The sequence below is a fragment of the Pan paniscus genome, chromosome 8, assembly GCF_029289425.2.
Source record: "Pan paniscus chromosome 8, NHGRI_mPanPan1-v2.0_pri, whole genome shotgun sequence".
Taxonomy (NCBI): domain Eukaryota; kingdom Metazoa; phylum Chordata; class Mammalia; order Primates; family Hominidae; genus Pan; species Pan paniscus.
Window position 1 is genome coordinate 135,663,889 of NC_073257.2, and position 26,147 is coordinate 135,690,035.

The 26,147-nt window shown below is 42.4% G+C and overlaps 1 protein-coding gene across 2 annotated transcripts in view; it reads right to left on the reverse strand.

Annotated features, from left to right (window-relative positions):
* Nucleotides 1-26,147, reverse strand: part of CPXM2 (carboxypeptidase X, M14 family member 2) — a 147,600-nt gene that overhangs the window by 75,567 nt on the left and 45,886 nt on the right. For both annotated transcript variants that reach the window (XM_003816302.4, XM_034931651.4), the window contains exon 4: nt 22,615-22,754. In XM_003816302.4, coding sequence (XP_003816350.1) covers nt 22,615-22,754 — 140 coding nt within the window. The remainder of the gene's footprint in view (nt 1-22,614; nt 22,755-26,147) is intronic.

Here is a 26,147-nt window from a genome sequence, read left to right on the forward strand (position 1 = left end):
TAGCTGTAATTATGACCTTATTATTGTCTTTATTTGAAGATTATATATGATATCAGGAGATGTGTATGGGTTCAAATTGACAAGAGATGGGCTTGTGATAGCTAATATTGAGTGTCAACTTGATTGGCTTGAAGGATGCAAAGTATTGATCCTGGGCATGTCTGTGAGGATGTTGCCAAAGGAGATTAACATCTGAGTCAGTGGGTTGGAAAAGGCAGACCCACCCTTAATCTGGGTGGGCACCATCTAATGAGCTGCCAGCATGGCTAGAATATAAAGCAGGCAGAAAAACATGAAAAGACCAGACTGGCCTAGCCTCCCAGCCTACATCTTTCTCCTGTGCTGGATGCTCCCTGCCCTCGAACATCAGACTCCAAGTTCTTCAGTTTTGGGACTCGGACTGGCTTTCCTTGCTCCTCAGCTTGTAGACAGCCCATTGTGGGACCTTGTGATCATGTGAGTTAATACTTAATAAAGCCCTTTTTTTATATATCTGTATTTTCTTAGTTCTGCCCCTCTAGAGAACCCTGACTAATACAGGTGCTAATGACACTCATCCCACATCATGTGTCTGGAGAAGCAGAGGCCACTCTACAGAGACAGAAGAGTGAGAGAGCAGCACAGAGAAGCTCATAGAAGAGACCCTCTGAGAGAGTCCCATCAGAGCTCAGACCCCAGGTTCCAGAGGAAGAGCTTGAGCTCATCTCCATTCCTGACCCTAAACTCACTGACACACATGTCTGCTCACTAGTGTCCCACTTTGGGCTTTATGCTTGCTGGACTCTTGTTTTGGCCTATGAAGGCCTCTGAGAGCTGTATGAATTCCCTATGACTGCTGTAACAAATTATCAAAAATACAATGGCTTAAAACAACATAAATACCTTCTGTAACAGTCCTGCAGGCTAGAATCTAACATAGCTCTCCCTGGGCTATAGTCAAGTTGTGAGCATGGCTGGTTCCTTTCTGGAGGCTCCAGAGGATAATCTGTTTCCCTGCCTTTTCCAGCTTCCAGAGGCCACCCACATTCCCTGGCTGGTGGCCACCTTTATCCATCTTCAAAGCCAGCAACAGTGCATGTCTCTAACCATTCTTCACTAGCTGTGGCTTCCTCTGACCATAGCAGTGCCCCTTTTAACCCATGTGATGAGATTGGACTCACGTGGATAATTCAGGCTCTTCTCTCCATCAAGATCTTTAACTGAATCACATCTAAAAAGTCGCTTTTGCCATGTAAGGTGACATATTCACAGGTTCTGAAGATTAGCATGTGAATGTCCTATGAGAGGATTTCTGCCTACAACAAGAACCCCACTCTGATTCTGGCTCTACTCCAAGACTCATTCCAGATCCCTTTCTATTCTGACCCAGGCTTGACATCCAGTCTTGTCCTGCCACCTGGGTCCCAACAGGACAAAACAATGGTTCCCTAATTCCATTCAACAAATAGAAAGCTTAGGGCACAGCAAGAAAGCCACAGCCACAAAAATTAAGTCTCTGTATACACTCATAAACACCAGTCTGTCTCCCAAAGTGGACATAGAGTTCAAATTTCCTTAAGAAAATTCCTCCCACTTGACAAATCAATGTTTGACTTCATGGTCCACTTACCATAATTAGGGTTTCCTGGTACTTCTCAAAACATTCAGCTCCTTCTACACAATGTTAGAAGTTGCATTCCTGGAAGAGGCACATTCTATGTTTTACCCTAGTAAACCTGACTGGCAAGAACTGACAGGTCATAGGATCGGCCACTGGAGACTTCTGAAAACTCTTCTGATTCCAGCCCAAGGCACAATATGCTCTTCTGAGCATTCTGCCAACCACGTAAGTGTGTTCCCACAGCACCATGGAATGTCAATTTCCTCACATGTCAGGAAGGCAGGTACTACCAATTGTATTTGACTAGGAAGGGACACTGTGTCTGCATGTCCAACAATGGCTGTCAAATGGGGTTAATGTTGTCCTCCAGGGGACATTTGACAATGTCTGGAGACAATGGGTAAGGTGCTACAACTGGGGACATCTAGTGGGTGGAGGCCAAGGATGCTGCTAAAAACCTCCTAAAATGCATTAGACAGACTCTCATAGCAAAGAATTATCTGTCCCATTGTGCCAATTGTGCTAAGTTTGGGAAACCCATTCTAAACAATTCAAATAACAAGATGTTAATTCTCCATTTGATTTGCTCAAAACTGTTGAGGAAAGGGTAAATGTCATTGGCAATTTATGAGTGAGGAAACTAGAGTACAGACTTCCCAGGGACTTATAACATTTTAAACACCAGAATAATTATTAGATAATACAGGTTTCTTCAACGCATTCCTGTTGATTTGCCTAAAAGAGCAGGAAGGATTCAGAACCAGATGTGTGACCAATGAAAAAGGTAACAGCTTAAACAGTTTTCCACAATGGAGCTCAGCTACCTGAAAGACACATGCCACAAATAGCTGTTGAATAAACAGAAATTGGTTTCTCCAAAGTATCTGAACACAATTTATCTTCAAGTGTCCTGGACAAAGTTAACCTGTTCCTTTACTTAACAAAACTTTTCTTTATAGACAGTGCAAACTTCAGCTCAAATCTTTCTCATACTAGCATAGAAGTCACTCTTTCTCTTCACCCTTGCACCAAATACTTGTCAATACCAGGTAGAGGGAGTGTGCCAGGCACTGGGGTACAGTGAATCCCAAAGCAAACCTAGAGCCTAGCTGCAGGGAGCCTACAGTCTAGTGGAGAACACAGAGATTGCATACTAACTATAAAATTAATGAATGAACTGCAATTGTGATATTGTTCAAAGGAGAAAATACAGAGTGCTTGTAAATCGGGGGTGAGGGCTAGCTTAATCTAGGGCGAGTTGGGGGAGGCACTTCTCGGGAGGTGATATTTGAGCTAAAGAGTCAAGATGAACTAACTAGGTGAGGATTGGGTGGCATTTCATTTTAAGCCAGAAAAAAATTTATACAAGAGAATATGCAAATAATAATTTCAAAAAAGTAGGCAGCAGAAAATGGACCTGAAAATAATAATAATAGAATTTTCCAGAATTGAAAAACTTTATCGAGAAGGAATAGCTCAAAGCTTTAGAAGCTTGCCTACCCTCAGTCCTCTACTCTGTAGCACTGAAGGCAATGGAAAGTATTGAAAAATGCCTCACAATCTCCAGAGATAACAGATATGGGGTTTCTTTTTGGTATAATAAAAATGTTCTAAAATTGATTGCATTGATGATTGCACAACCTTAGGAATATATTAAAAACTGCTGAGTTGTACACATTAAATGGCTGAGCTATATGGTAGGGGAATTATATCTCAATAAAGCTGTTAAAAATTCTTGGGGAAAATTATTTCCAAAATACAACCAAGAGTGATATCAACAAAAATGCATTTTCAGACATTCAAGAAATCTAAAATTTTACCTCCCAAGCTCCATTTCCAGAAGATATGTACCATCGAAATAAAGGAAAAACAGAGAGATGTAGGAGCTAAGAAACACAGATTTAACTCAGGAGAGAGGTGAAAAGAATTCTAAGATGAATGGTGAATGGACAAGAGCCATGTAGAGGCCTGGGAACCAAATCAGTTCAGAGGCCAGCAGACACCAGATGGCTCCAGGAGGGATATCTCAGGAAGAAAATGAAAAAGTGGATTGCTAATATGTATGGATATATTAAGAGGAGATTTTTGTGTCTGTCAGAAAGCTTTGGAATTAACTAGTAAGAGGTACCTAGAAAACCATTAAAAATAAGTGATTATTACCTCCAGTAAAAGAAAAAAGGTTGCACAGGGAAGGAAATTTAACTAGAGTACGCTATTTGACCTGACTTGTAAATAACAATTCAATAATAACTATTGTGTAAAAAAACAACACTGATTTAACAAAACTTGGCAATATAACTCTTTTGGAAGGATAAGAAAATAAAGAGAGACAGAGATAGAGAGAAAGAGACAAAATGAGAAAGAGAAAAAAAGTGTGTGTGTTAGAGGTTGGTCAATAAGAGACAAATTCTCTTTTCATACTGGAATGTCAGAAGATGATAACTAATTTAAAAGAATCTGGGGAAAGAGTACTAAAAGCATTTTATTCCAAAATATTGAGATTAAGAAAAAGAAAACAGAAGAAACAGCTAATGGGTTTGCAATTGTTGTCTTGGGAGACCAGAATTGAAACTGAGAAAAGTATGAGACATGGGCCACCATGTTTTATTAAAAGTAGCATTATTTGGCCTTTTAAACTACAAAATAATTTTTAATTAAAAAATCAATCCACTTCACTCCCTTGGCACGTTTTCAGCTTTTCCACTCATTTTAGGGTCATTTTCTTCCAATGCATGCAAGGATTGTGGCCAATTTATACCTCTGTTACACATTCAAAGCAGGGCTAAAAAGCAAAATTTCTTTTTCTTCTTAAGAGTTCATATTTTACTATGTTTCTCTGGAGAGAAAGTCAGTGGAAGTTTATGTGAATAAAATTGGAAAGCATTTTGCTTTTTACTTTCCATTGCCTGGCTTGTGTTCTAAATGTATTGCCAATTGACCACTCTGCTGGCTGTGCTAATGTTATTTTTCAGATGGACTTTAAAGAAAAACTGGAGATCAGAATGTTATTAGAAAAGAAGAAAAATATTGACTTCTGTGAAAGTTAGCAAATATTTCATCTGTCAAAAATGCTTACAAAAATCATAGGCTCAACCATTCCTTCAACCTGGATTGAAGCTAACACAGCACAAAAGATATTCCCACAGAGAGAGATCTTCATTGAAAATAAAGAAGCTTCCTAGCAGGCATGAAAGATGGTACTGAGTGAGCAAAATCCACACCATGAGAGTTGTATATTCTCAAGACCAGCTGGCGTGCTGAGAGCAAGCAGGGAGATTTGCTGCAGACAACCTGTAGTGCTGGATGGCATCCTGGAAAGATCAGGGACTTTCAAGCCAGGCAGAACTGGGCTCAAAGACTTGTTCTGCCACATCCTAACTATGCCACCTCCAGTGGTTGTGGTTCTCTGTAGCAATAAGTTGATAAATCCTAACTTCAAGGGATGTGGTAGGGAACACAGTTAACAATACTTACTATTACAGTAGCTCAACACATGGTAGTTATTGTCATCATGACCATTTTGTAATGAAATATGACATCTCCCGGCCCTGAATGACACACAGGGACTCAGGCATTCAACTGACTGCCATTTTGCCACTTCCAGTGGGAAGGCAAGGCCAATGTACAGAAACATGCACCTGGAGGAATCATGTCTTTTCCTGTTTGAAAGTCTACCTTTCTCTCAAATCAAAATTACCCAACATGGCTTAGAAATTGGACACTTACTGGAAATTCCAAAAAGACCAGAAACTTCTGGAGGATTCTGAGGGGAAAACATTTACCTTCTGGATCTAAACTGGCCACAATTCTGAATGATCCTCATACTGTGGACAATCTAGTGGCTAGATTACATGTAGGCCTCACACCATGTGCTCTATCCACACATACAGTGTGTATGTGTGTATGTACTCATTAGAGAAGAGACAGAGAGGAAGGGGGCAGGGTGAAATGCCCGTACATAAGGCCAAAGTCATCTTGGGTCATGCATGATGAGTTTCCCAGCACGTTAATGTTTGCACTACCAAGTATCAGACAGCAAATGGAAGAAGACATGCTAACTCAGCTGAATGCAGCAGGCCGTGGAGGAATACGGCACAGACCTGATGCCTGTTCTCCCCATCTTCTTCTCTCTCCTCACTTTGCCATGTGTTCTCCCTTGGAAATATTTACTGTACAGTTAGTTACCACCTTTGTGCAAGGGAAACAAACACAAGACAATGAACCAATGAACCTTCATCTCTGGCATCACAGCACTTGAACTAGCGTTCACAGCTGCTAAACCTCACCTTGCCTTCCACTGATGATGCCCATCTGTCCTTGTCTCCATAAGCATCACACAGCAGTCTCAACCCTTCCAAGCTACCTTCACCTTTTGTTAAAAAAAGAGTTCTCTATAAATTTGAATATAGAGTATAACACATCCTTAACTACCGTAATATTTTTATTAAGATTATTGTCACTTTTAGTGACAAGTTGCTTGGGTTTTTTGAGGTCTTCCCAAAGAAGCTCCCTTACTTTCAGTGCACAAATTTTGCAGAATGTGAGGTTTTAAAGACTGGTATATTACCACAGAAACAGCTCTTCTGGGTGAGAAGAGCTCCATGGTTTTCCTCACACCCCTCAGCTGGCTCTGATGTGAACATCTCCTGTCATAATCACTTTCCATTGCACAGCATCATGTAGTTCCAGCAATCAGTACAAACATCTACTGGATGGTGACGATGGGCCAGACACAATTCTAAACTACTATACTTGTTTTATGTCATTTAAGCAACACTATGAGGTATCATTATTATTCCTGCTTTACAGATAAGGAAACTGAAGCACATGAAATCAAGTAACTTGCTCTCAGTCACACAGAAAGCGGCAAACTTCTTCACTGCTAAGCTTACTCCCCCTTCAATGGCAGGAAGACACCACCTGGCAGGATTTTCATCTCCCCTGCAAGATTATGCTTCTGAGCACAGAAGGTTAAGAGCACTTCCCAGTTCACTCACAGGTAGAATGAGGCTCCAAACCCAGGCATCCTGGTCACTATACTGTGCTACTAACAGCAGAAAAAAGGGAAGGGAAGTTGAAAGATATCAAAGCTAATAAATAAGCAGTGGAGGTACAGGAACATTTAACAATGCAAAGGTAAACACTAAGAATGGTAATGAATCAGCTAAAATTGGAAGGAGGAGTAGAGGAAGGGGACAGGGTATGAAGGATTACACAAATTTAACCATTGTTCATAATAGGATGTTAATAGTATCTGAAGAAATACTGTATTGAGCATTATATAAAATTAGAGTCATAATTTTATGACTATAAAATTAGAGAGAGGCCTTCTTAACTATCAGAGGAAACACAGTCCTATGCTGATACACAAGAAACACACAAAGCGATTCAGAAAAGTTGAAATCGACTTATGGATACACAGAAAGCATGCCAAGAATGCATTTGTAAAACCTGAAGGTGGAATTCAGGGCCAAAAGCATCAAGTCAGACAAATAATGGTATTACATTATTCCAAAAGACACAGCTCACAATAAGGCATTAAACAGTTATGAATATCTATGCACTAAAACATAGCATCGACATTAATGAAAAAAATTATAGAAAAATACGAGGAGGGATAAAGACAAACTCTCTAGACTGTAATGGGTCACTAGTGTGAAGGAAACTAAATGTCATAATTAATAAGGTAAATCTAATTAATAGACTTGAAGTTCTGTAGTCTAAAAACAAAAATCATCTTTCTTTTCAAGCATTCATGGAGCATTCACAGAAACTCTCCCTATTTTAGGCCTCAGAAGAAACTTCCAAAACATCAAGAAATTAGAAAGTAGAGACAACATTATCTGATGCAATGAGAAATGTATTAATAAAAATTAAAAATCCAAAAACCTCCCCCAGGGGAAATGTAAATCAGTCTCTTAGACAATCTTGGACTAAATAGAAAAATCAGAAGAAGCCTCCTGAAACCATGCCTAAATGTATTCAGAACACAGAAAATGAAGGAAGATTTCATACCAAAAACAAAGATTGCCCACCAAAAGTAAACCTTTACCATACTGTCATGTGTGAATAGTGATGCAAAAATCATAAATAAAATAGTAGCAAACAATATCATTTACAATTGCTCAAAAAAGACAAAATACTTAGATGTAAACCTAACAAAAGGTTTACAAAAAAGCATAGAAAACAGGACTCGCATGCTGAAAACTGTAAAATTCTGATGAAAGAAAACAAAGAAGATTTAAATAAATGGAAAAATATCCCATGTTCATGGATTGGAAGATTCAACATGGTAAAGATGCTATCTACAAATGTACACACAGCTTTACTGCAATTCCTACCAAATTCCTAGTAAGATGTTTTTGTAGCTATAAACAAGATTATTTTAAAATTAATATAGAAAGGCAAAGGAGCAAGAATAGCTAAAGCAATTTCTTAAAAGAATGAAGTGGGAAAATCAGCCTCCCCAGTTTCAAGATATTATATAGCTACAGTCATCAGGACTGTATGATAGTAAGGGTTCTGTGGAACAGAACAGAAAAATAAATCAGGGTGGGCAAGGTGGCTCACACCTGTAATCCCAACACTTGGAGAGGCCAAGGCAGGTGGATTACCTAAGCCCAGGAATTTGAGACTAGCCAGGGTAATATAGTGAGACCCTGTCTCTACAAAAAATTTTAAAAACAAAAATTAGCCAGATGTTGTGGTGCATGCCTCTAGTCCTTGCTTCTCGGGAGGCTGAGTCAGGAAGATTGCTTCAGCCTGGGAGGTTGAGGCTACAGTGAGTCATGATTGTGCCACTGCACTATAGCCCAGGTAACAGAGCAAGACCTCACCTCAAAAAAAAAAAAAAGAAAGAAAAAAGTTAAAGAAAGAGAAATAAATCCATACAAATATGTCCAACCGATTGTTTACAAGTGCAAAATCAATCTGATGGTGGAAGGATAGATCTTTTCAACAATTGGTACTGAAGCAATTAAGTATTTATAAGCAAAATAAACCAACTGATATGGTTTGGCTGTGTCCCCACCCAAATCTCATCTTGAATTGTAGCTCCCACAATTCCCATGTGTCATGAGAGGGACCTGGTGGGACGTAATTGAATCATAGGGGCAGGTCTTTTCCATGCTGTTCTCACGATAGTGAATAAGCCTCATGAGATCTGATGGTTTTATAAATAGGAGTTCGCCTGCACAAGCTCTCTCTTGCCTGCCACCATGTAAGACGTTCCTTGCTCTTCCACCATGATTGTGAAGCCTCCCCAGCCATGTGGAACTGTGAGTCAATTAAACCTCTTTCCTGGTTTCTCTGGTATGTCTTTATCAGCAGCATGAAAACAAACTAATACACAAACCGTGACCTAAATCTCACCTTTTATATAAAAATTAACTCAAAATGGATAATAGCATTAAATGTAAAACATAAAACAATAAAACTTTCAGAAGATAAAAGAAAGATTTTTGAGATCTAGGGCTTGATAAAAGAAATTATTAAACATGACACCAAAAGCACAATTCATAAAAGCAGGAAATTGAACTTGGTTGAAATTTAAAACTTTTGCTCTGCAAAGTTGATGTGAAGCCAACCTAAGAAGACAGAAAGACGAAACATTGACTGGGAGAAAATATTTACAAACCACATGTCCAACAAAAGACATATATCAAAAATCTGCTACATGAAGAACTCTCAAGAGTGAAAACATAAACAATGCAACTAAAACATGGACAAAAGACAGGGAGAAACATTTCACTAAAAAGGATATCTAGATGGCAAATAAGCACATAAAAACACATTCAACATCGCTAGCTATTAAAGAAATGCAAATTAAGATGGTGACGAGATATCATTACGCACCTGTCAGAATGGCTAAAATAAAAAATAGTGATAAGATTAAATGCTGGTGAGGATGCCCAGAAACTGGATCACTCAGACATTGCTGGTGGAAAGATAAAGTGAACAGTCACTCAAGGAAACAGTTTGGCAGTGTCTTACAAAACTGAATATGCAATGAACAGACAAATGTGTATAACCCACGTGGAAAAAAATTTTGTTTTTTTTTTTTGAGACAGAGTCTCCCTCTATCGCCTCGGCCTCCCAAAGTGCTGGGATCATAGGCATGAGCCACTGCAACCAACCCAAACAAACAACAACAACAACAACAAAATTAAACACAAACAGTACCAGGAGTAAAAAGAAATATCTGAACAAATGGAAAAGTCAACATCATGTCTTTAGAGAGGAAGACACTGATCTCAGATATGCCAATTCTCCCTCAATCCCTCAAGTTAAGGCAATCCCCTAAAAGATCAACAGAAATTTTTCATGGAGATAATTTGGACCTTATTGAAAACTTTGTATGAAAGAGAATATAGCAAGAATAGCCAGAAAAAGTCTGAAAAGATTAATAAGGAGAAAGAACTAAGTCCACGGGATAGCAAAACAATGCACACTATAATAACCACAGTCATGTAGTTCTGGCAAATAAAAACAGAACAATGTGACAGAATAAAAAACCCAAAAGTAAACCCCACGATAGACAGGAATGTAGGCTATCCTGGGGGTGGCATTTCGGTTGGAAAAAATATGGATCATATAATAATGTTGGGATTTCCTGGAAGCCATTTGAGAAAAAAAAAAAAAAAAGCTTGATATGTTACATATACCCTACACCAAAATAAATTCCAGATGGTTCAAAGATGTCAATGTAAAAATTGAAATAATAAATGTACTAGAAGAAAATATAAGGAAAATTATTTATATGTTTAGAAGGGGTAAGGGCTTTCTTACTCCTTCTAAAGTATGACATATCTTAAGAAACTGATGATATTAACCATATAGAAATTCAAAATTTTTGCACAGCAAAAGGTGCCATAAGCAAAGTGACAAGAAAGGAAATAATTGGGGAAATACGAGTAGCTCAAATCACAGTCAAAGAATAATTTGGAGGGATGCAAGGTAAGATTGAGGAGCTACCTCAATCATGCAGGTCTACAATGCTGGAGTTTCACAGCAATCACCTTGCTGGTTAGACCTTCTCCCTCCAACTCCCCAAATCTGTGCAAGCAGCCATCATCAGCTACAGCAAACACCACCAGATGTGACAAGTGGGCAGAGTCAGTCACATAAAAGGAGCGCTAGTAGTCCCCAACCTTCATTTGTGCAAGGCAATGGCTATTGCCCACCTCTACACACAAGTAGGGAAAGCACTATTAAATCCCTTTCTACTCAGAGCAAAGAGTCCCAAAAGCTCTCCTTGTTTTTTAGGCCAGTTCTCTGCTGGAACCATGAGGAAGCTGGCCGCCTCCTCTTCCTGTCCATCACCTCCTGACAGCTGCATTCCAACAGGCTAGCAGGCTTGAATCTTACCCATGGCCAAATTATAACTTTGGGCAGGACTGCTGATTCCAGGAGGGCTGGGCTTGCCTTTTGCAGCTTCTGGGAATAATATGCAAAAAAAAAATGAAAATGTTATCTTATGTCTACAATAAGCATGGGTGCACATAACACTTGAAACATGAGTATGCACTCATCTCTCTCTCTCTCTCTCTCTGTGTGTGTGTGTGTGTGTTCGTGTGTGTGTGTCTTTCTCTCTCTCTTTCTTTGCTGGAACTCTAATCATGTAGTTAAATGGCTCTGCCATGTTCTCAGTACAGCCAAATGTGGGACACTGTGTGAACTGTTGATTTATTGGATTTTTCACTGTGGACTGGTTACCATGGCTTTTTGAGAATTCAGACCACAGGAGGAAATGCTGTAAACGTAGAAATATTATCTATTTTCCATTACCTCCAGAAAAAATATCTATCAGGCAGAAAGCTGGGGAAATGCCACTTTGGGGGCCAAGTCACAATAAACTTGGGTACAGGGTGAAGCAGTTCCTAAACAGCCCCAGTGCAGAGAACTAAAAGTACCAAGGTACTGAAAGCCCCAAAAATCTGGAATAGTTGCTTGAGGGACCAGGAAAAGAGAAACCCAAGAAAGAACTCATAAGAATCCTAAAGAAGAGAGAGAAGTGGGTCAGCCCTGCCTCTGTCCAGTGTTGAGCAGGCACTGCCTACAGCTGGGAGCTCCAGGACCCATGGCCCAGTATCGGACAGCCAGGCATAGAGGAGGCTGGTCAAGTCATTTCAGGACTTACACGTGCCCTCGGCACTTTGCCTTTGTGGGCACCATTAATTTACTATTGCTGACACAAACTTAGTGGTTTAAACCACAGACATTTATTCTCTTATGGTTCTGGTGGTCAGAAGTCCTAAAATCAGGGCTGCATTCCTCCTGTGGGCCCTGAAGAGAGTCCCTGTTCTTGCCTTTTCCAATGTCTGCAGGCCACCCCTGCCTTGTTGTAGGTCTCCTCCTCCATCTTCAAAGCCAACCATAGCCAAGCCCTTCTCAAGTTGCCATATCTCTGGCATTTCCTCCTGTCTCTTCTTCCATATTTAAGAACCCTAGTGATTACATTGGGCCTACCCAGATCATCCAGAAAAATCTTTTCTACCCTAAAGTCAAGCAATTAGCAGCCTTAATTTCATCTGCAAACTTAATTCTTTGCCATGTAACCAACCATATTCACAGGTTCCAAGGATTAAGATAATGACATCCTGTGGGTGGAGGCCGGGGGCAGGGGCGGGGGTGCCAGGGGGTGGGGGTTGTGGGGGCGGGGGTGGGGTGGGGTGCAGACTGGTGCAGGGCAGTGGGGTGATTATTTTGCCAACCATGGGCCCCTTCCTCCAAAAAGAAAAGTTTTAAATATATTTTATGACTATGGTGGTATAAAGATGAATATATTAACATTACATATCAGAATGTTTTCTTCAACCTGCAAGTTTGGGGGTTTTCTTTTGATTTTAAAAGAAATTAAATGCTTTCATGGGCCCCTAAAGGTCTGGAGGCCCCAGGCACTGCATCTCCTGCATCTGAGGGGTAAGTCAGCCCTGGGGCAGCCATGCAATGGCCCCAGCCCCAACTCAGAAGCACTCAGATGAAGCACATACAAGTCCAGGCCTGTGGAGGTGTCTACACTTGCACAGGCCTCACAACACAGGAGAAAGCCTTGAGCAATAGTGTTGTGGGGAAGGATGTGCACTGGACAGGGAGGAGGGGGCAGAAAGGACAGGATTTTACTATGAGGCAAAGCAGGTGCTGTGGTTGAGTGTGTGACCCTCCAAAATTCATATGTTGGAACCAAATCTCTAATGAGATGGTATTAAGAGGTGGGGGTAGCCTGGGCACAGTGGCTCACACCTGTAACCCTAGCACTTTGGGAGGCCGAGGTGGGTGGATCACCTGAGGTCAGGAGTTCAAGACCAGTCTGACCAACATGGCGAAACCCCGTCCCTACTAAAAATTAAAAAATTAGCTGAGCATGGTGGTACACGCCTGTAATACCAGCTAGTCAGGAAGCTGAGACAGGAGAATTGCTTGAACCCAGGAGGCAGAGGTTGCAGTGAGCCGAGATCGCGCCATTGCACTCTAGCCTGGGCAACAAGAGCAAAACTCCGTCTAAAAAGAAAAAAAAAAAGAAGTGGGTCTTTGGGGGAAGAGCAGAGCCCTCATGAATCGATTAGCGCTCTTACAAAAGAGGGTGAAGCAAGCACCTGAGTGTCTTTTGCTTTTCCATCCTTTCCGCCATGGGAGGACACAGAGTTCATCCCCTCTGGAGGATGCAGCAACAAGGCGCCACCTGGGAAACAAAGAGGAGCCCTCAAAAGACATGGAACCTGCCAGCACTTCGACCTTGGACTTCCTAAACGGTGAGAAACAAACTTCAATTATGTATAAGTTTCCCAGTCTAAGGTATTTTTGTTATAGCATCATGAACAGACTAAGACAGAAGGTTAAGCCACGTTACTTGGGCTTTCTAAACCTGTTTTCTTATGCATACAATGAGAGAAGAAAGGAACCCACGTGGGCAGGGTTACAATGAACAGCATAGGAGGTAACACAGGCAAAGTGCCCAGCCGCCCTGGTGTAGGGAACCCATGTGCTTTTATTTTTAAAAAGTTCCTGCCGGCCAAATTTATGCCAACAAAATACAGATGTGTCACAGGAATATTTTCATAAAATGTCAGATGCTACTTCTTAGCTGCAACATAATTCAGTTGCCAGGCCTTTCCTGGGTGCCCTCTGGAGGCACTGGGGGTGCTGGAGGTCCCAGCTAGGGATAAATAGGGCTTGGAGGTGCTCAGAGGTAAGATGAGGCCACCTGGTAAATGAGAGAAGCTTCAGCTTATTGTGTCTCTGCCATGTGTCCAGACTGCGCTCATGGCTTTCCACAGGCATCTCACCAACACTCAGCAAGCTGAAAGAATGAGGCATCTCCTCTTCCCACAGTCCAGGAAACTGAGGCTTGGAAGGGCAAGATGGCCACTGGCCCACCCACCTACTCAAGGCCGGTGGCAACTGCCTCCCAGTTAACGACACTAGGACCACACAGAGCAAGTGAGAGCCATCAGAGAACCGAGGATGTGGTCCGAGCACCTTTCGGCTTAGCTGGAGATAAGATAGAGGAACGGGGTAGGGGCAGTGCTGGCACGAGAATAGGACCCTCTACGAAAGGGAAGGAGACCTAAGAAAACAGCAGCAACAGCAGACTCCTACAGGGCACTTGCTACATGCCAAGGACAATCTTAACTGCTTGATGTGAATTAACTCATTTAATCCCCACAACAACCCTATGTGGTAGCTGCTATTACATCTCCATCTTACAGATGAAGAAACTGAGGCCCGAAAGGCTCAGAAATAGGTTCAAGGATGTGCAGCTCGGTAGGTCTGGAATCCCAGTCTCACTGCAGAATCTGAGCTCTTATTCACTCTGACACCGGTGAGGACCTGGTCATCGGGGACAGAGAGCAAAGGAGCGGAGCTGCATCCCCGCAGGACGTCCAGGAGCAGGTTTCCACCCAGTGCTTTCTGCACTAAAGAGCCCCCGCTATGCTAGGTGGACTCTGGCTTGTCTCCAGAGGAGACAGTGTCAGGAGGGGCTGGTCACAGAGACCTGCCCTGTGCAGGGCTCTAATCTAGCACTGGAGATTCAAGGGCAAACAACCCTGCCTGCTCCCCAGGAGCAACATCAGGGTAAGTACAAACAAATAGATAGGTGGTCAGATAAAGCCAAGAGAGGACACGAAGCAACTGAGGCTGGGTTTTAAAAGGTGGGCAAAGAAGGCCTCTGAGCACAAGGAGGGTTGTGCCTGCAGGCAGAGGAAATGGCAAAGTGCAAAGGCTCCAGGGCAGCAGCAGGCCTGGTGTGTTTGTGGAACAAAAAGGATGCTCCTGGGCTGGAGTGCAATGAGCAAAGGGAATGACATCAGATGGGCAGTAGGAGCCAGTCTCCATAGGCCCCTGTGGGTTGCTATAGTCTGGCTGTTTGACCTCTCCAAACGTCATGTGGAAATCTGATCCCGTGTTGGAGGTGCAGCTTAATGGGAGGTGTCTGGGTCATAGGGACAGATCCTTCATGAATAGAGTAATGCCCTCCTTGGTGGGGATGCAGGGGGTGCTGAGTGACTTCTTGCTCTATTAGTTTCCCCAAGCTTCCATGACAGCTGGTTGTTAAAAGAAGCCTGGCACCTTTCCCCTGTCTCTTGCCTCCCCTCTCCCCATGTGATCTCTGCACACACAAGCTCCCCTTCACCTTCCGACTTGAGTGGGAGCAGCCTGAGTGGTGCAGATGTAGGCACCATGCTTCTTGCACAACTGCTGAATCATGCACCAAATAAACCTCTTTTCTTTATAAATTATCCAGCCTCAGATATTCCTCTATAGCAACACCAATGGACTAAGACATGGGTCAAGGGGTGGGGGAGTTAGTGAGCTAATCAGGGAAGGAGGCCCACAGCAAGGGGGCCTCCCCATGAAAAAACAGGGGGGAAGCAAAGGCAGGGTGTGCTCAGCAGCCATCTGGGGGGTTTCCTGGGGAGTCACACCTGGGGAACAAGGACCCTCAAATAAAGCGGGGTGGAAGCTTCCAACCTAGAAAAAACTCTAAAATTGTTTCCATTTCAGAGATTTCCCCATCTGAGAGCTCATGCCTTCATCATCAACACCCAGAAAGCCAAGAACGAGCCCCTTGTGAAAGCTTTATTTAATTTCAAATAACTATCCCTGCATTGCTGAAATTTAACATAAAATGCAGAAATGATTGCATGCCTGGCATTCTACTTGAACTTAGAGATGTTTTCATTAAAACGCTTCTATTTCATGCTAAACACTATGGTTCAGAAACTGACAGTTTTCAAAGAGGTTAGAAAGGAGTTTGGAAACTTCTCTCTCCCCAGCCCCACATAGGTGCCAAACATTTCATTTCACCCTTAAGTGAGGAGACACAGCATGACACATTCTGAAAACACACACACCCTCTCTCCCGAGAAGATGGGTGAATGATTTATGAAGTGTTGGCCTCACTTTGCATTCTGCTTCTGAGCTCCTGGCCTGGCCCCGCACCTTCTCTCTGCACTATGGCAGGCTGCTGCCATGTGGGCCCAGGTCCCTTGGGAGGAACAAGGGGACACAGAGGCCGGGACGATGCCTCAGGGGAGCAAAAAGCTGGATCCAGTGGAAGAGAAAGGGTGGACCTTGCTGAATGCTTCCTACTGTGAAAATGGGAACCTCAGCCAAAGGAGGTGTTTGGGGAGGCTCGGGCTCCCCGACGCCCTGGACCAAGGTCCTCCAGCTGCTTCTGTATTTGCCTCTGCCCTTCTCACCTTCCTTTCCGCTTCTGCTAGACCCCACTGTCACTTCAGCTGCCTCCTCATCTCCTCTCCCGACCCTTGCAGGGTCCAGTGTACCCTGGAGATACCCGCAACTGGGATGGTGCTGAGTAGCCAGTCCTCAAGCCTCAAGATTCCCAGAAATCTGCTCCTTTGGAACCTCCCCTTGGCTCCATCTCAGCCCCTTGAACCCTGACCCCAGTCATCAACTCCACTGCCCTGTGGGGTCCTCAAATAGGGCCACTGTCTTCCCCTGCCAATCCTCCATCACTTCTTAAGCCTCATCTCCCACAGCGGCTCCTGAACCTGCCCTGCACCTCCAGGTAATCAGCCCTCTAGCTTGAATTCCCGCCCCACCAGCCTTGAGTCTCACAGTCCCTCACTCCTGACACAGTTTGTGCCACCAGTGCCACAATGCCCTTGTTCCCGATCTCCTCCAGCTGCAACTGCCACCAACTCCACTGCCCCTAGTGAACATACCACCAAGCGTGCCCAAAAGGACAGTGACAATTCCACATCTCCAGCGCCCACAGAGCCCTCTCTGCAACTGGAGAAAGATGCTCTCTGTCCTTTATCTCAATGCAGATCTTACACTCTCTGAGTTTCCAGACCCAAATCCTGTCACATCCCCTGTCTGCAGAGGACTCCACCTCCTACTTCACCAAGAATGTGAAACCCTCTGGGGTGAAGGCTTGGAACACCCCTGAGCACTCCTCCCCACCTTCACTATATCAGGGTATAGGAGAACTTCCTCCTTTTCAGGTGAGCCCCTGCCCCAGTTTCAGCCCCTCAGGGACCTGCCCCATCAGCCACCCCCCACCAACTTTCCCTTCACCTGGATCTTCCCCCCAGGCGAGGTCTCAGGGTAAAGGAGACCCTCCTCCTTTCCAGGTGAGCCCCTGTCCCAGAGTCAGCCCCTCAGGGACCTGCCCCATCAGCCACCCCCCACTAACTTTCCCTCCACCTGGATCTTCCGCCCAGTGGAGAAACAGCCAAATTCCCAAGAAGCAAGGAGAGAAATTCACCTTTCTTGTCCTGGTCTTCCTTCTGACGTTGGCATCTTACCCACTCCTTTCCTTCACCATCAGAATTCTCCAAAGAAAAGCCGAACGTGGAACTCCTGCTAGACTTTCCATTGCCAACCAGAAAGTGAGCGTCTCAGGGCTCAGGGCTGAGCCTCCCCGTCCTTGTGCTCTCAGGCACAGAGCCTGGCTCACAGCAGAAGTTCCATCCATCTTCCTCTCATTAGCCTACCTCCTTCTTATAAAGTCAGCCAACCAGCTAACCTTCCTCAGCCCTCACCTCACAAACTCATTCATCAAATCGCTGCCCCACTTAAAGGACAAATGCACTGACTTCAAGATATACAGAGAATCATTTTGTCGATTAAAGAGTTAAAATTGAAAAGATTTGGTTACTTCAAACTGCCTGTATTTAGTCCAAATCATTAGAAGCATCTATTCACCTCAAGCAGAATAATTAACTTTTCAATCATCACATTGGTTATAACTGTTAACACTCATATATCTAATATACTTTCTGTCATTAGGGAAATAAAAGAGTGCTTTTCATTAGTATACTAACATTGCACAAAATTATAATGCAGTAGGGAAGGATGTTTCATAATTGTGAGAAGTATAAATTATTCAATATCATTAAAACAATCTGGTTGTTTTAATGATATTAAATAATTTATATTTTTAATGATATTGGATAATTTATATTTGTATAAGTTATTGTATTACTTTCAAATAGCATGAATTATTTGGAAGACTAATAAAACTGCGGTTGTAGAACTTATCATCAACTTGGTTATGAGCTTGTGTCAGGACTGCGGATTTCGCTGCTTCATCTCTCCCATTTGTCTCCCAGGTCTCACAGCAGCTCCCCTGTGCCCATTTACCATGGCATGCGCCTTGCTGAGTCTAGTAGACCCATGAAGGTATTGGACTCTTCCACTAGACTGAAAGCTCCCTGCAGGCAGGGCCATTTCTTGCTCACTTTTATATCCCTAGTGCTTATTGTAGAGCGCTTGATAAAATCATAGGAATGAATTAGTAGACATCCAGAGAGCATCAGAAACAAATAAGATTATGCATGTTCATTTTAAAATTCCAACTACAGGGCAAGGCACGATGGCTCATGCCCGCAATCTCAGCACTTTGGGAGGCCGAGGCGGGAGGATTACCTGAGGTTAGGAGTTCAAGACCACCTGGCCAACATGGTGAAACCCTGTGTCTACTAAAAATACAAAAATTAGCTGGGCACAGTGATAGGTGCCTGTAATCCCAGCTACTCAAGAAGCTGAGTATCACTTGAACCTGGGAGGTGGAGGTTGCAGTGAGTCGATATCACGCCTCTGCACTCCAGCCTGGGTGACAGAGCGAGACTCCATCTAAAAAGTAAAATAAAATAAAATCCAACTATAAATGTCCTATAAAGGAAAAGTACATTTCTTAAGTGTTTATTATAACTCCAACTGCTAGTCAAGTGTTTCTGTATTTCGATAGCCAGCTAGAAGCCACTCTGAACAGCAATATCCATTTGGAAAAATCTACCGGGCTGGCAAGTTCCTCCCTTTCCATTTCTAAAACATCACTAACCAAAACGCAACACGCTGTGAGACTAGGGTACGCTCTGCACACTTAACTAGAAAACTCAAACTCTAATTCCAACTCTGCCATGGCTTGTCTTGGTGTGAATTCCACTTCTGCCTGCAACCCTGCAGGACCTGGGAAGCGGCAACAGGCACCGGGGAAGTGTGCAGGATAGTAACCTGCGCAGACCACCCTCAAGCTGTTTACTGGGCTCTTACACACAGATACTTCTACCAATTTGTCCTCCAGGGGTGTTCCTGTGAGGGAGAAGAGGGGAGGACCAGGCAGGCGACTGTCCCCAAATCCTCAGACTCATGCAAAGCAGCTTTCTCTGTCTATATTTTCTAAATATTTCCAAGAAAGATTTTATTTGAGAGAAGAATCTACACCTAAAAATAAAGCTTGAAAACCACAGTTACAGATAAACCCAAAGACGTGTGGCAGGAAGAGCCACCACTCACTCTGCACTTATTATGTTCTGGGTCATTTTAAACCTCATGATTTCATTTTACCCTCACCACGTCTTTATGAGATCGAGAGTAGTTATCCCATTTTTAGAGAACAGGAAACTGAGGGTCACAGAAGAGAAATCTCAGAACCAGCAAGGGCCTAAAGCCCTGAGCCGTCCAGCTCCAGACACCTGTGGCTTCTCAATCTTCTCTTCCCAAACCCCTCCACATTCCCCCCTTACATGTATAATATAAATAAATGCTCATTCATGTATCATTATAGATCAATTAACTCATTATCATTCCATGTGAATGAGTCTTTGTCAACTCTTTACTTCATATCAATACCCGTTCATTAAAGAGTTATTTCTCGTACATCTAATAGGTGCCTGGTCCTGGGTAAGGTCCCTGGTCCTGGGTAAGGTCCCGGGAATAATGAGTGCCAAGACATGGATCTGCCATCAAGGGAATCACAGACTAGTGGGAAGAAATATGAAAACCAAACAACAGAAATATAAAAAAATGATACCATAGCCATCTGTACTGGGAGCAGTGTGGGGACAGGTCATGGCAAGAGAGAAAGGGAGATGACTACTGCCTTCTTTACTGTTAGTATTTAATGATACTCATTTTTGACGTTTTCTGGACATACTGAGATAGAAAAAGGCTCAGATACCAAGATGTATCCTCATCCCATTTCCTCTTCAGTCCTCGTTGGAGACAGTACTATTCCCAGAGATAAGACAAACCAAAACTCATCAGGTTTCTTTTCATTGTTCCTGGAGAATAATTTGGCTTGAAATACATTTTTTAAAAGTAACTCTTAAAGTAATTCTATCCCTTGCCTTCCCTCTGAGATGTTCCCGTACTGTCTGAGCTGAGGAAAGATACTGTTCCACTGCAATTCCTTGCTTACCCCAAACCTTCTTGTGTTTCTAGCTGAAATGGAATGTGAGCTTTATACCTACCTTTCACTTATTTTCTAATACAATAATAACCCGACTACTGGGTCTCTAAGGACAGTGGCCAGACAGCTTAACATGCAAGCATTAAGGCAAAAATCCCCATGGATAATCTCAAACCAGTGTTTTGTTTTAAGTTTCCATTTTTTCTTGAGCAACCCAACTGCCCCCATAAATTCTTGCCTTTCAGAATATCAACAGGGAAAACAATTGTCGTGGTAATAAGCTACTGCTAAAAGCAAAATGCATACCACAGAGCAAAAATCAGCATGTACATACACAAAAGTGACTGAAAAGCAAGGCAAATAAAATGTGATACACAAAATGGCATAAATGCATAATCAACTGTTGTCAAAATGCACAAATTATTTGAGCTCTGAAAATGTATTCAAAGAAAAGAATTCAAATGAAGAAAAAGTATGAAAATGCTTTCTCACAATATGATATATGATAATAGAAAATTGGGACAGTGATGGAGGTGTGGCTGAGTAAATTACAGGCCATTAAAAATAATCATTACAAAGCCTGAGTAACAGCATGAAAAATGTTACTGGTATGTCTTTAAGTTAAAAATAAAATAACCGGATATGTAACATTATTGCAATATGGGGGGAAAAATCTGTTCGCATAAGGACCACGGAATCATGCATAATGTTTTAAAATTTTGCTGGATGTTATAATATTGTCTTTACAGTAAAAAAAAAAAATTCAGAGTAAAATAGATGATGAGTCACTGCCTGACAATTGTCACTGTATAAGAAAGTCCCCTTTGCAGGGACAATGACAGGTGGTTAAATGTAAGCACAGATGCCAGGTCCATCTCACTTATCCCACTTTATTTATTAATGTCGACCTTCTAGAAATTAAAATTAATCTAGTCAGCAAATTAAACTCTGATTTTATTTGATTGCCAACAAGTAATTAGTAAATATTGAAAGATGCCAAGACATGAGCTTTGAGAGTGCAGTATAGATGGGAGGGTTGGGGAGGACTGCAGACGGGAGGGATCTGAGCTCACAAAGATCACAGTTTCCTAATGTTCACGCGTGGGGCATTTGTGATCTTGGCTTCTCAATGTCGGCAGATGTTAGAAGAATTTGAAGATTTCTTGTATAAGTTCAGAAAGCACCTGAGGTCCTGCTGACCCTACTGCGCCCCTCCACAAAGCCCCCAAGCTCTGCATGACCACCCTCCACATGGCTGGAGCCACACAACATCCCTCAGGGATGCAGCTCTACCTCTGTCTCCACAACCAGCCCTGAGCCGCGGTCGACAGGGTGATTTTGTTCATGTATTTTTGCTTGCTTGTTGTAAAATAAACATAACATAAAATTTATCATTGTAACCATCTTGAACTGTACAGTTTTGTGGTATTAAGTTCATTCACATTGATTTGCAACCATCTATCTCCAGAACTTTTCATCAAGCTATACTGAACCTCTGTACCTCTTCAACATTAACTCCCAATTCCCCCTTCCTCCTAGCCCTGGCAACACCATTCTAATTTCTGCCTCTATACATCTGACTGCTCTAGGTCATCATGGAAGTGGAATCATGCAGTGTTTGTCTTTCGTGACTGGTGTATTGCACTCAGCAGAATGTCCCCAAGCTGTACCCATGTGTAGCATGTGGCAGCATGCCTTCCTCTTTAAGGCTGAATAATATGTTTCACTGTATGCATATGTCATAAGACGGAGAGTTTTCAGGGGCTGCAGCCCATCTCTCCTGTGATTACCATCAGATCACACTTGTCACTGTCCCAGCCTTGGCCCTGAGTGGAATTCTGAGAAATGAGACCCCTTCTTATTCTCAGGCCTCAAGCTCTGTCATCCTTGACTTTCACTACTTCTCTCGTGATCCTCCATTTAGGAACCTAGATTTCCAGTCCTTCTTTCCAGGATCTGGACAATCCATGCCCTCTACCCCAGAACTGTGTACTCACTGTTTGTCCAGAGGTCCTGCCTTGGGCTGTGCCCTGGCCACCAGTCAAGACACTAATATCTCGTCCCAGAGCTGCCTAAACTGCCTGGATTTCACTGAGTCTGTGTCTACTCTGCTCTACCTTACAGGCAGATCTTTCTCTCCACTCTTGTACAGGGGGAGGGTGTCATTCTGAAACGCACCTTCCCTCCAGGAGAATGTGTCGACAACGAGCCCAGCCTCCTGTTCATATTCCAATTTTCTCCTCTTCTACTGCCCATCACCAAACACCTCTCTGCAACTTCCCTGTGTCTGTCCAGACCCTCAAAAGCTAGACCCAAAACAGGGTCCAGAAAGCATATGTCCAGGTACACTCACAGCCAGAGGGAGTTCCTCCCTTGAGTGATGACACCAGTGAATCTGGTCAGGCGCCGAGCATCCACTTCAATCCACTGCTGGAGGTCATTTCTTCCTGCGCACCACGCTCCGTCATAAAAATCATTTTCATTAATGCCCGCCTAGAAAGAAAGAAAGCGGTGTTCTTCAAAAAGACTCTTAATTGAAGAAAATTAAGACATATCTTTTCCTGAGGCTGAGAGGAAGGGAGGGAGGATAGGAGAAGAAAATGAGGAAGGTGTTAAAGAAAAAAATAATTGTGCCCTGAACTCCTCATCCTAAATCATAAAAGGGAGTTGCTTAGTATCCACAAGTTGAAAATATTTCAATATACCATGTCCTCTTTTTGCCCAGTGTGAAAGATGAAATTTAATGAGTACTCCTACTACTCATTCATCTAGCACACATAAACCATCTCCCACACAGCAGCCCACGCACACCAGGTGCTGGGGACGCAAAGGTGAATCGTTCCCTCCCAGAACCTCGCCATCTAGGCAGGAAGAAAGATGTGAAAATAGATGAATTAGAACACAGTGGGGCCGGTGCTATTTCAGGAATATGAGCAAACCGCTGCGGGAGCATTTAAGGACAGAATCACTAACTTAGTATGGGGCCGATCATAGACAGAAAGCCCCAAGACCAGGGGATACTTGAACTAGGTGTTGAAGGGTAAGTTTATCCAGTGAACATTTGTTTGTTAGTGTTTATGTCATTTGATGTGTTCAGTATCAGCTGCTATTACTACCAAAAATTCTTTTTTTTTTTTTTTCAGAGATGGAGTCTTGGTATGTTGCCCAGGCTGGCTTCAGACTCCTGGGTTTAAATGACCCTCCCTCCTCGGCCCTCTGAATAGCTGGGACTACAAGCACACACCACCATGCCCTGCTCAAAAATTCTTTTGATCTGAATTTCCAAGATAGGTAAAGTTTTTGCTCTGGAATTTTCTCTATATTATCACCATGTGAAGAGATAATTCCCTGACTCCTCGCCTCCCAAAAAGGACATTTGAACCAAGTGAAGCATCCTCGTTTATTAACCCTATTTTTCCGTGGCTATTTCACAAAGCTATTTTTTTTTTTTTTTTTGAGACGGAGTCTCGCTCTGTTGCCCAGGCTGGAGTGCAGTGGCGCCATCTCAGCTCACTGCAAGCTCCGCCTCCCGGGTTCACGCCATTCTCCTGCAAAGCTATTTCTTATGATCAGATTTTAAAAAAAAAGTCTGAATGATAAAAATGATCAGCCAGCCCATCTTCCCTATCTCTGAGCATTTCAACTCAAATTCTGGGGACAGCCTTACTTTTAATTGGCAATGGAAATGTGAAACTAAGAGTCCAGCTATAGGAGTGAACAACTTGGCCAAAGGTTCTGCTGAGCAAAACTCTATCCATCACTGCACCAGCTAACATAAGCGTTCTATCAGGACAAAACCACGGTACAGTGTTAGACATCTGAGGCTTAGCAGATAAGAATAGAACTGCCACATAGCCTGAGACATGTACCCTATAGAATCATGGAAACTGGAAGGAACTGTCCATCAGAGACTACTGAACAGGATTTGAAATTAAATTTAAGGCTCCTGGTTTTGCCAGCCTGAATATTTTGTTTCTGCTGCCAATCTCAGTTCTTTCTGAGCACACTGGACAGTCAATTAAATGTAGCACAGTGTCAGGGGAATGGAGAGCTCTTCCCAAAGATGACTCATTGGGAAGTGACAGCCACCTCTGCAAAATCGATTATGAATTTAAAAAGCAAGTACCTGGGAGAATTCAGTGAAAGAGGAGGTACCAGCCCCAGAGATGTTACAAAATTATACCATCGTGCAATAAATGATATTCAGATGATGCCTCCGAGAAACCACGAGAAGAATGCATTCATCTCTTTCTCTTTAATAGTGTAGGGAAATCGCTGATAAATTTTGGAGAAATTTCAATTAAAAGTTGGTGAACCAAAAGGTTTGATTCTTTAAAGGGTACGCTAGTCTTGAAAACGTCACTAACATAGAATGAATCTTTCTACTACAATACCAAAAAAAAACCTGAGAATTAATGTAATTTTATAAAGGAAATTAAATTATATGCATTTTTTTTTTTACCTTAAAGAAAGCACACCAATGCCCCTAACACACTCAATTTTGCTTAAGATAAATGTGGGAATTATCAAATCCATAACAAAGAGAAAACCTGATACTGTCTAAGGTCAATCTAAGAGGATTTTTCTGTTTCAAGATGATGGGATAAACACGTTAGTTTTTCTGTGTTCTTCTCTCAAAAGTCAACCCCAAGCAAAGAAAGCAAGACACAGAAATACAACTTTGATCTCTGATAAAACCAGAAGACATGAAAGCCCTAAATTACAATATATGAAGACAGAATCAGATGGAGGAATCCTGAATGACTCAGCAAGAGAAGGAAGTGCAAACGTCAAAACAGCACAATAAGAAGCAAGCCACACAGAACCTTAGAAAAGCTGAGAACCTGGGTTTCAAGATACCTTTGGGAGGTGAGGGTAAGGCAGGACTCAACAGGCAATTGCTTCAAAATGTGTATTAAAAAAACAACTAGACTAGGCACAGTGGCTCACGTCTGTAACCCTAGCTACTCAGGAGGCTGAGGCAGGAGAATCACTTGAACCAGGGGGGCAGAGGCTGCAGTGAGCCAAGATTGCACCACTGTACTCTAGCCTGGGTGACAGAGCAAGACTCAGTCTCAAAAAAAAAAAAAAAAAAAACAATTAATTCCCCCATATCTCTACCTCCACTCCACAGAGGACCTGAAATTTTTCTCTGAAAAGAAAGCAAACTGTAGAGACCCTGGATTGGGGATACTAGGCACAGAGGAGGCAGGGGTGCCGTGATGGATGAAAACAGTAACCTCTGGGGGCATCAGCACACCAAAGAGTGAGATGTTCCAGCTCCTTCCCCCAACCAGCTATAGAACACCATGCAGCCAAGTTTATAATACACAGAAAAAAAAAATGCAAACTATAATAGAGAACAGAAAAAAGGCTTTAAAAATCTATAATTAATATTTCTAGAAAGGTCTTGATTTCATGAAACAAGAACAGAATACTCTAAAAAAGGAAAAAGCACTGAACAAGAAAGAGCCCTTGGAAATTAAAATGTGAAAGTTGAAATTTTTAAAATGTCAGCAACTTTTAAAATAGAAAGGCTTTCTATTTTTAAAACAAAAAGGCTAAAAAGATAAAGTTGAAGAAATCTCACAAAAAGTAAAACAGAACACAAAAATAGACAACAGGAGAAAAATAAGAAAAGCAGAGGAAGAAATCCAGAAGAATTTTAGGGGGAAAAAAACGACCAAATAAAAACTATACTTTCCCAGTTAAGTCTTCAAAACACGTAAGAATCTAGTATACATAATAAACTAATATACACACCATGGAATATCATTTTGAAACTTCAAAACATCAGAAATAAAGAAAAGATTCTAAAAGTTTCCAAAGAGGAAACAAGCAGTAAAAGGAACACACACAAAGAAAGAAAGAGGAGTAAGAATGACA